The 11,414-nt window shown below is 33.3% G+C and overlaps 1 protein-coding gene across 1 annotated transcript; it reads left to right on the forward strand.

Annotated features, from left to right (window-relative positions):
* The first annotated feature begins 3,601 nt into the window (after nt 1-3,601).
* LOC137959154 (uncharacterized) lies at nt 3,602-11,119 on the forward strand. The gene is made up of 3 exons (XM_068806483.1): nt 3,602-3,722; nt 6,349-7,289; nt 10,890-11,119. The coding sequence occupies exons 2-3, from the start codon at nt 6,351-6,353 to the stop codon at nt 10,893-10,895; spliced, it is 945 nt and encodes a 314-aa protein (XP_068662584.1). The 5' UTR covers nt 3,602-3,722; nt 6,349-6,350; the 3' UTR covers nt 10,896-11,119.
* The last annotated feature ends 295 nt before the right edge of the window (nt 11,120-11,414 follow it).

The following is an 11,414-nucleotide window of genomic DNA, read 5'->3' on the forward strand; positions in this document are numbered from 1 at the left end:
AAAATTCAACAACAAGTTTATGTTGATTCATTGCACAGACCTTTGACTTTTGTGTCTCTTAAAGGAAATGCATCTTAAATGCTAGAATTACCATTATTAGATTAAATATGTTTTATTATTACAAAAATCAAGAAAGGAGTCTAACATTTAATTACCGATGACCTCATTGTTGACATCATACTTAATTAATTGATCTTAGTAGTTGATTGCTTTTCTTCCCTACCTGCTGCCTTTTTTCTTCAAATTACTTGTTTGATGATTATGCTTAAAGAACAACATAAGCTAAATTTGAAACTATGGAACCATTTCCCAAATAATCTCAACCATAAATAACCAAACTACTAGAAAGATGTATGGGTTCTCTCTTTCTCAAAGCAAAACCATCTTTCTACCGGAAAACAACAACAATGAAGTCATGTAAATTCTTATTGTAATATGATAGTTTTTGTTCCTTAATTTTATTTTATTTTTCTTGATGTAACATCTATATAGTTACTATGAGTTACAAGCAATTCAATTTTGTCAAAGAAGTTTTAAAATCCTTGAGCACAAATATTTGACGCCTAAAATGGAAAATATAGCTTTTACAGAGAGTTCAACCATGACATATCAAATTTTTGCACAAAAGATGAATAGTAGATATTGTTGACTTGTTAAAATAGAGGATTACACTTGCACATTCTTTGGGTGCAATAGTTTGGCAAATCATCCAAATAGATAGAAGAAGAAAATTGATTTATTTACGATTGCTTCTTTCTCTTAACATTCGTATGTTACTTGACACTTCTTACAAGTAGTTTGAGCTCTTTAAAAGCTCTATATAAGAAGTATAGTTATGTGCTTTTATATATATGATAATTACCTCTTGATAATATTTTTATTAATTTATAAATTGTGCTACTTTTAAATGTTTCTTATTTTAAAATATAAAATATATAAAATACACATAGATACAACTAAATTAGTAAATTATATAAATTTTACTTTTAGCAATGTTTGCCACTACTATTTTTCTTGTTTCACCCCATGCACCAAATAAGGTTTTTGCTAGTTATATATTATTGCAATGAGATTTGAGTTTTTTTAAAGAACCCCATTGCCCATTGGTTCAGTTGTAATTTTAGCTATGGTTGGTATTGTTTTCTTTCCTTTCGCGCATCACACAGGTTTCCAATGTATTATATAGTATCAGGGAACGTGCTCTTCCAATGAAACACAGGTTAGGTTCTTGATTTGGATGCTCTCTTAGTGATTCTAATGGAATATCTAGACAATGTAAATTTTCTTTGTTATTCTATCTATGCACATAGAAATGAAAATTGATTCAAATTATACACAATCAAGGTAGTTATTAAAAAAAATTTGGGAAAGAAGAACTTTGGAATGGATAGAAGAAGCAAACAAGAAGATCGAAATGGAGAAAAATAGGAAAGTGAAAAAATCATAGTCACTAATTTTGTTGGGTTGATAAAAATTAAACGAGAAAAAATAGGAAAATCACTATGATTTCTCTTACACCGATAAAATCATTGTTTTTTTTGTCATTTTTATTTGATCACTTTCTTCTTAGTGCTTATAGTTTCTACTCAGTGTCCTCTATCCTTGACATGATAGAGGTTGTGTATGTAGGTAGGATAGGAGTCCATTATCTCCCCATTCCCTTGCATAGTTTCATTAAGACATCTTTTGCATCTAGAAAGAAAGTGAGGGTTAGAGCCCCTTCTCGGGTGGACTTTCCTTGTCTCTCCTAGTCTCTTTGTGAGTTAGAGGTTTGGGGTTTAGGGTATGGAGAAGGGAGGCTCACCCCCCTAAAAACAACTTTTAAAATGGGTTTGTCAATGGTCAAACTTAAATGATCCTAATCAATTGGATATGGTCACCTTATTGACATTGAGTTTTATAACATTGAATCAAATAACCAATCATGTAACCAAAAACAATATATGGTCTCTGGCTAAATTAGATTAGGGACGGATATCGGGTTGGGTTAAATATGCAAAAACCTAAGAACAAGGTTTCTCCTCACCCATTTGTAGGGACATGGTGAGGAGAAAAACCCTTATGGCCACATGGGTTGGACCCTTCTTGAAAATATAACTTCATATAATTCAAAGTAAAAGTAAAAGGAATAGTTTTCATTTTTGGGGTATTTGAGAAAATTAACTAATTACTAAAACTTGTAATTGACATTAAAGCCCATTCATTTTTTTAACTTAAGTATTTCTATTTTTTATAAAAGATAAATCAAATAGTAAAAGAACATTATGGAAATAATTTTTTTTTTTTTTTTGCTTTTAGCATGAAGCACATCTTTCCCTGGTTCTTTTCCTTTTCCTTTTTTCCACCTAAAGACAAACACTAACATGCCTACCTTGTTGACAGTTCTCTTGCTATTCTGTTTTTAAATCTTTTTTTATAACCCTCATTTTTTTCAACTTTTAATGTTTTCCCTTGGGCATCAAGTTCTAACAAAAAAATAAAAATAAAAAAGAAAGAAAAACCTGCTATCTTCTTGGTTTTTACTGTTGTCAAGGGATTATAGTTTGGACCATGAATTTTGAGAAGCTCAACTCCCATTCCTTCGATTTTAATGGTGAACTTGTGAATGGAAAGGCAAGGAAGGTTCATTGATATTTTTACTTTTTTGTGTATTATGCTCGATTTAGTGCTTATTAATTTTATTTTTCATTATAATATGATTATGTTCAGTTAATATTTAGCATTTAATTCTTTTCCTTTTTTATATATTTCTTATAATTTGATCGTGTTCATTGTCATGATTTAAGTATTATGTCCATTATCTACTTAACTTGTTTAATATGTTCATTGTTATTTATTATGCTTGGTTTTCTTTTTCTATTTATATCGTCAAATTTGATTATGATTTTTTCTTATATTTATTTATTTCATCATAAATGATTATGTTCATCTAATTTTTTTTTTACGTTCATTTAATGACTTTTCTTTTTTGGCAGTGACCGGGTCCGACTTGATTTATCTGAGTAAAACTTATTCGAGTTGAGACTTTCCAAGTTGAGTCGGGGCCCCTATTTTCAGGTTATTTTCTAATAAACACAAATAAGAGATATGTAATGGAAACTTATAACTACAAGATATTTTTACCATTTCCTTGGTAAATCATAGGCACTAACATGGCTTTATAGTATATTTTTTATTAAAATATCTTCTTAATTTATAAGTAAGCTCAAGTTTGCTTTCCCTACTATTCTTTCTTAATGAAGATGGGATTACAAATAACACTTCTCATTTTGTAATATTTTATGTTTGGTAAAAAGGTATTACTTGTTTAATATGATGAAATGAACACCACCACATGTGACATGCTCTCCAATTAATTATATATTAGTACTAACTAAGTACTCTTAGTATAATTAAATTTTGTTCAAATCACGAACCTAGAGCTCCGGAACACAAGCCCGCAAAGGAAGCCGGAGTCGTCGGACCTAATCGAATCAGCCGACTCGGACACGGGCCGCAAAAGGTCTTGTTGACACGCGTATTATTTTGTTCATTGTTAGAGTAAAGGTGACGGGTGATGACCGACTTAAGAAACTTTCTCCGCAATAAATAACTGCCTGCCCCTTCACCATTTGTTCCTAGCGATATTTGCTGCTCGCTGTCCCCTTGAAGTTCTCTTGATCACCACCTGAGAGTGAACACCAATTAGTCCTCTTCTTCCGTCGTCTCCGATCACATATTCGGTGCGTTTTTGTTTTTTTCCCTTTCCGTCTTCCACTTCGGATCTCTATCAGTATCCTGCACTCACTAGGAATAGATTGATTTCTTTTCTTATCTGTTCTTTTTTTTTTTTTTAAGCTTTGCTGGATCCAAAAATCTTACTCTATATTTCTACTGCAATGCCTTGTTTTCCTTTTTGTCTTTTCCCTTCGTTTAGCTATGTGAAAATGCTTTTACTTTGCTTATGCCTCCTGGCAGTCAACAGATCTTGGTTTCGATTGTCAAAAACCTCAATATTTCTTCTTAGAGCTAGTCATTTGCTCTTCGATTTTTGTAACTTCCTAGTTTATCGCTCTGTTCTTCTTGTTCATCTGATTCTTATGCTAAAGTTTTGATCATGAAAATTTCATTAAGCAAATGCTTTTTTCGTTACAGTAACACATAGATCTTCAAAGCCAACCTATGTCCTTTTTCTTATCAGCAATGACTTTGTTATATGTTTTTATTATTTCGTTTTTAAGTTTTAATTATATTTTTGTGTGTCAACGCTAGGAATCGTTTTGCGACTTGCTTTTTATTGCATCCGGTTCTAGTATAATTAGAAGTTGTAGACCTATTTTCTTGCCTGCTGAAAAAGGCGTCAGGGTCCGAAGTTCATGCCTATACTTTAGGAACGATGAAGTCTACAAATATTCCTTTTCCCATGAGATGGATCTGGATCAACTATATAAAATTATGAATTGAATAATCTGATATTTTTTGGTTGAAAGGTAAAGTTATTATATATTTCGTACCTATAGAATCAATTAAGAGTCAATATGGAGATTCTATTCTTTTCCGAGCCTGGTCGACTTATTTGGATCTTTTGAAATTTTCTTTGTTTTATATTTTCTCAATGCTTTAGCACATATGTGCTTGAACTGACCTTGTTCCAGCTCTCCAAGGGCAACCACCAGGCTTTGGTATGATCAATATTTACTCAGTAGCTGCATTATGATTTGTTTCCATTGGCTTTTCAGTTTATTTTATCGTGAATTATGATTAAAAAGAAAAAACTTATACAAGATATTTGGGATTCTTTTTTTATGGTTTGAACTCAGTTTCGAGTTTTGTGCACCTTTAATGAACTTGAAAAGTCTAAGTTTAATCTTAATACTAGTATTTATTTTTTTATTTTTATTTGTTCCAGATAATGAGATTGAACATTGAAAAGCCTGTTTCAGAAATCTTTGTGGAACTGATCAGCCTAACAGGCTCTCTATCTCTCACCCCCTTCTCCCTCTGTGCTGTTTACTGTGCTAGATCAACTGGATTTTTGGTCCTGGTTTTCTGTAATTTGATTTTGTTATTTATTTTATTTCTCCCAATTTGAAGTTTTTATGCCTTTTGTGAATTGTTTTTTGGAGCTATAGATGGATACATACTTTCATATGAAAAAGGTTTTCATACCTTTCTTACAGTCATTTCTCTGAATTAAGAATTGAATCTGTTTTTTTTTTTTTTTTTTGGAGCAAATGTTGTTCTTGGAGAATCAAATATATCCTTTCTTAGGGTGTCATTCTATTTTTTTTATTTAAGTAGTGTATCTGTTCTTTTTTGCCGAGTAGATATTGTTCTTGGAGAATATAATAATTCCTTTCCTATGATGTTATTTCTATTCTTTTTTAAGTTACATTCTCTGGTGAATGATCAATATTGGTTTGATAAAAATTAGTGACAAATGAATGTTAAGCATTGATTTTTTTTTTTTTTTTGAGCAAATATTATTCTTGGAGAATCTAATAATTTCTTTCTTAGGATGTCATTCTATTTTTTAATTTAAGTACTGAATCTGTTATTTTTTGCCGAGCAGATATTGTTCTTGGAGAATATAATAATTCCTTTTCTATGATGTCATTTCTATTCTTTTTTAGTTGCATTCTCTGGTGAATGATCAATATTGGTTTGATAAAAATTAGTGGCAAATGAATGTTAAAAAAGCTGATTGGCTTTCAACGTTTTTTCGTGCTTAGTAGCTGATCCTATTTCTAAATGTGTTGATTGTAAAATTGATGCTTAGGATGTCATTCTATTTTTTGATTTAAGTACTGAATCTGTTATTTTTGCCGAGCAGATATTGCTCTTGGAGAATATAATAATTCCTTTTCTATGACCAATATTGGTTTGATAAAAATTAGTGGCAAATGAATGTTAAAAAAGCTGATTGGCTTTCAACGTTTTTTCGTGCTTAGTAGCTGATCCTATTTCTACATGTGTTGATTGTAAAATTGATGCTTAAGATGTCATTCTTTTTTTTTAATTTAAGTATTGAATTAGTTCTTTTTTAGCTGAGCAGATGTTGTTCTTGGAGAATATAATAATTCCCTTTCTATGATGTTATTTCTATTGTTTTTAGCTACATTCTCTGGTGAATGATTAATATTGGTTTGATAAAAATTAGTGGCAAATGAATGTAAAAAAAGCTGATTCGCTTTCAAATTTTTTTTGTGCTTAGTAGCTGAACTTTTATCCTACTTCTAAATATATTGATTTTAGAATTGATGATTATACGTTTCTGTCCCTCTTTAGTCAGCTACAAGCTTTCTAATGCCTTTTTTTTATATTGTTACTGAGAAAGTTGTTGTAACTAGTTATCATGTTGTTCTTAAGGTATGTCGTCCTCTGATAAGCCTGAAGCAGTTGAAAGAGAAGTCAAGGACAAAGATCACAAGGAAGAAGACAAAGATGGGGAGAAGGGAGGATTCATAGACAAGGTTAAGGACTTTATTCACAATATTGGGGAAAAGATCGAGGAAGCAATTGGTTTCGGGAAGCCGACTGCAGATATAACTGGGATTCACATCCCTTCTATCAATCTGCAAAAAGCGGAAATTGTTGTTGATGTGCTTGTGACAAATCCAAATCCTATTCCAATCCCTCTTGTTGACATAAACTACTTAATAGAGAGTGAAGGACGAAAACTTGTATCTGGACTGATTCCTGATGCAGGAACGATTCAAGCACATGGTTCAGAGACTGTCAATTTACCATTGACTATAATCTATGATGATATTAAGAACACCTATGATGATATCAAGCCTGGCAGCATTATCCCATACTTAATTAAGGTGGATCTTATTGTTGATGTACCTGTTATTGGCAGGATTACTATCCCATTTGAGAAGACTGGTGAAATTCCAATTCCTTACCAACCTGACATTGATCTTGAGAGGATTCGCTTTGAGAAGTTCTCTTTTGAAGAAACAGTTGCAACACTCCACGTAAAATTGGAGAATAAGAATGATTTTGATTTGGGTCTCAATGCTCTGGATTATGAAGTTTGGCTCTCTGATGTGAGCATTGGAGGTTCAGAGCTCACCAAATCTGCCAAAATTGAAAAATCTGGTAGTAGTTACATTGATGTGCCAATTACATTTAGGCCAAAAGATTTTGGTTCTGCCGTGTGGGACATGATTAGAGGGAAAGGGACTGGTTATACAATGAAAGGAAATATTAATGTGGACACTCCCTTTGGACCTATGAAGCTACCCATCAGCAAGGAGGGTGGAACTACCCGCCTGAAAAAGGGTGATGATGATGATGATGATGAGGTATACTGACTAATCCTTTATTGTTTTCTTGCTTTCTCATGCATGTTCTCCTTTTAAGTTTTCATGTGGAATTTTTGTGTTATTGTGGGTCCACTTTGCACATCTGGTATGGCTTGGAAACTTGTTGGTTTATAAATTGGATGATAGGCTTCCTAAGGTGGTTATTCCTTCTGGGATGAAATCAGCCCCGAGTTATTATGTTACTGGAGCTAGGTCCAAGCTTAATCTGTGCCACATTCTTGTTGTCCCTGTTTTGGGTGAAAGTCCTTGATTTGGTTCTTTTTATACTAGACTTCTTGAGGTTACTAGTTGTTTTGATATACCGTTTACTTTTTTTTTCTTTTTTCTTTTCTTACAATGGAATGCATGAAGAAAATGAATCATGACTATTTAGACTTATGCTGAAAGCATCCTGATTATTTGTGAGTGTTTTAAGTCCTTGAACTGTTATGGTTCATTCTATTATTATATCCCCTTTTGTGCTGCCCCCAATCACAAGTAATGGCACCTATAAGACTTGTTAGTCTCAGCATGTTTTCATTTGAGCAGATGCTGTAGCCACTGTTAGGTTCCTGTTGTACTTTCTCTTTGCATGTCCCACCTGAAATCCATATTTTCTTGAAGATCAAATGTCCTGAGGATATTGAACCCAAGAAGATCTGTGTGAATTAGCTTTGGCTCATGACCACTCACATTCATGTTGCAGAAGCCACTAATAGGCCCCTGGAATGAATTCCCTCCTCTATGTTGCTCAAGATGTCCAAATTATGTAAAGATGTCAGATTTCTTGTTGTTGTAGGAGTAGGAAAGTCTTTGGGAGCCAATCATGGCTCACCATGTTTGTGCTTCATGTGAACAAGGCATGTATATTTCACTCTTGCTGACATTGTGGCCGCTTATAGGCTTCTCGATTCATCTAAAATGACAAAGATAATTAGATACATGTTTCCTTTCCAAATAGATCTTTCAAATGTGTGGGTTAGGCCTTTGGCTCAATAGGAATATGGGTGGGGGTGAGGTCTAGAGTGTGGACTCTAGAGTTCAAGCCTCAGCAACATGGGTGTAGTGGGGATTAGAGTGTTAAGGTCTGGGGTCAATTCACATGATGGTTAATGGATATCTTATGCATGCATACATACATAATCAACTTAAAAAAATCCAAATGTTTTTAGAACAACAGACTGAAATTATGGGGTGCAGTTGTAGTTGTAACTTTTTCTATGGTTCTCCATTTGTGAACCTACAACTAGCAAAATTATGTTCTAGTGAGTGTTTGTGCCAACCAAAAAGTATAGAAAAGAAATGCTATGGGAAAATTTTCTCATTGAGCAAAAGTTTCCAGTGTTTGTGCCATTTTGGGGGACGGGAAATTTTTTTGCTCGGTTCCTCTTGGTTCCTCTTGCCTTTAGAAAATGTTAAAAAGTGTCCCAATGGGAAACTATGGGAAAACTAAACCAAAAAGAACTAAAAGTGGTACTTGAGCACTTACTTCTTACTTTATTTTAATTTTAATTTTTAATTATTTTATTTCTAGTTTAAGCACAGAACTAATGTTCTTGTTGTTTCCTATGGAGGCACAAACACAAAAACAAAAACAGTCAAAATGAAGTTTTCCTATAGGAAAACTTTCAAATTGAAAATTTGTCAAAGGGAAAATGATTGCCCCATTTTTTTCCCCCTATGGTGGCACAAATAGTCCCTTGGAAAAAAGGAAGAAAAAGGTCAAATGTATATAATCAGAGTTTTATTCATTGAAAGTAGAAACAGAGCAGTCAATAACTTTAATTTGCTATATTATACCCAATAATGAAAATTTTGTTCTTTTTATCTTTTCAGAAAGGTGATTTTTATTTCAAAGTCGAAAAGCAGAGAACAGCACTCCGGACTAGGTTTTGGAACCTCGTTCCTAGATCAGCCAATTCTTTGGCTGATAAATTGGCAAAATTCGGAACCTCCCAACAATCTCTCATTGTTTGGGAAGGTTTCCCCTCTTGTTATCTGCTCGTTTGAGCTCTCTTAATAAAATTCAGCATCATTAAAAAAAAAAAAAACACTCGGGACTAGGAAGGCCTCAGTTGCAATGAGTTGTAATGAGAGATTGTTGGGAGACCCATTTGGCTTAGTTTAGTTAAAGAATGAACAAGTTGATTTGCTGATGTCAAGAGGGACTAAGATGATCTTAGTATCTCTCTCTCCCTCTATTTATCTCTCTCTCTCTTATCTTAGTATCTCTCTCTCCCTCTATTTATCTCTCTCTCTCTCTTAGATGGAGGGTTAATTACAAGACAATTAAAGAATGGGAACAATCCATCAAGCAAATTAAACTAAGTTCATCTGAACACTGACTTCCTTCCTAAAACAAAAGGTAAGACACATTAATTTTGAGAGGCAATATGGTGGGGATGTCAGTATGTCCATTGGGCCCAAGTGGAGCCACCAATTATGGTTAAAATTATTTTTATTTTATTTTTCCAGATTTTACTGAATTTAATCAAATAGTGATCTTATCTATTTTGAATTTTAAATTTAGTTTTAGTTATTTAAAGGCTATAATAGAATGTTGAATTCAGTTTTGATAATGAATTTTTGAAATCTCCCTGTTTTGGGTCTTTCCGTCTCTCCCTCCCCTTTCTTTTTCTTTCTTCCCTCTTTCTTCTCTATTCTTCTTTATTCTTCTCTTTCTAAATCATTTTTCTCAATTTTCCTATTTCTCATTTCCAATATTCGATACGTCAATGAAAATCCATGGTTTGTTAGATTTTTTTGTCCAGCAACACAATAAGTAATGTTGACTAAGCTCAGACAAGTTACCTACTTTTTTGGGTTTCTCCTGTTAAATATTTTTTTCTCTTCTTATGTGTCTGTAGTTGATATAAAAAAAAATTCAGATTTCTTTAATACTAGAAGGAGATTCGACACTTGCCAGTGGGTGGTGCTCGAAAAAAGACTCTGGCCCTAGGTCATTTACCCCCATATCTTAGGTCAAATTTCTTCTTACTGTAATTCCTTAGATGTCTCTTGGTCCCATGTTTGCTGATCAGCTAATGCTCTAGATGATAATCTTGCTAAAGAGGGGGTCAATCATCAACTTCTTGGTGTTGATCTCCTCATCTCTGTTTGCTGTTGTTTTTCCTTAAAAATCTTTCAATCATTCAAAAAAAAAAAAAAAATCAAATTTCTTTATGTTATTTGTTTTTAAAGAATCAGGTCTGTTTTTCTTATTTCCTGTTGTCGACCCACCCAGCTTCTTTCCTTCCTTTTGGTTTTTGTAAGGCTTTCAACCTTTCAAAGAAAAAAATAGATTTTTAAATGAGAAAATGGAAATAACATTATTAGTATTACAGAGTTAATCTAAAAATTATGACTCTAAAGAATGACAGAATTGGGTACATATTGAAAAGGACTTCAAGCAGCCTCTTCCTTTGGTTCACATCATACTTGCCACCTGAAGCGCGGATCATAATGCTCTATCACTCCGTAGTCAGGATGGTTTCTGGTTCATATTGTTTTTATCCGAGATACAGATGGTCATAGTTTCTTCGACGTTGGATCCTATCTTAGTGGCTTTTAATTGTTTCCATTTGCAAATTGTTCGTGCAGGATTGAATTGTCGTGAAAACTAATCTGCTGCTTATTGTCGGGACTCGATTGAGCAAAAATAAAAATAGGTATGAGAAAATGTTTGAGCAATGTTTTGAACTGCTGGGGCCCTCTTGTTTATAGTAAGCATATATGTGGATCGTGAGTGTAAACTGCAACCTCGTTGCGTATATACTGCAGCTAATTTTATCAGATCTATTAGATGATTGCCCTAGAACTTTTGATTCTTAGCATATTACTGTTGGGTTGAGTACGCCTTCCCCTATTGTTTACGCTTGTGCATGGGAGAGAACAAAACAGCCGTGCTTATTCAGGTAACACTTTTGAGTAGTTGCTAAAGAAAGAGATTGGGGAAGGAAAATTGCGTGCCTGAAATTTTTCTATCTAAAAAACCTAATAATCTCTCTGATCACGGAAAAAATAAAATTATCTTGAACTCAAATCTCACAAAACAAGTCAGTTTACTTCAGCCCCTTAACAGGTTCTGTTGGATAAGAAATTTTCAGGATACAGTTTTTGAAGTTG

The sequence above is a fragment of the Aristolochia californica genome, unplaced genomic scaffold (assembly GCF_029961685.1).
Source record: "Aristolochia californica isolate CCGP_79_NKW_82.1479 unplaced genomic scaffold, dmAriCali1.0.hap1 SCAF_3, whole genome shotgun sequence".
Lineage (NCBI taxonomy): Eukaryota > Viridiplantae > Streptophyta > Magnoliopsida > Piperales > Aristolochiaceae > Aristolochia > Aristolochia californica.

Bases quoted from the DNA above. Each gene is read 5' to 3' on its own strand.
- LOC137959154 (XM_068806483.1), top strand. From the start codon at position 6,351: ATGTCGTCCTCTGATAAGCCTGAAGCAGTTGAAAGAGAAGTCAAGGAC.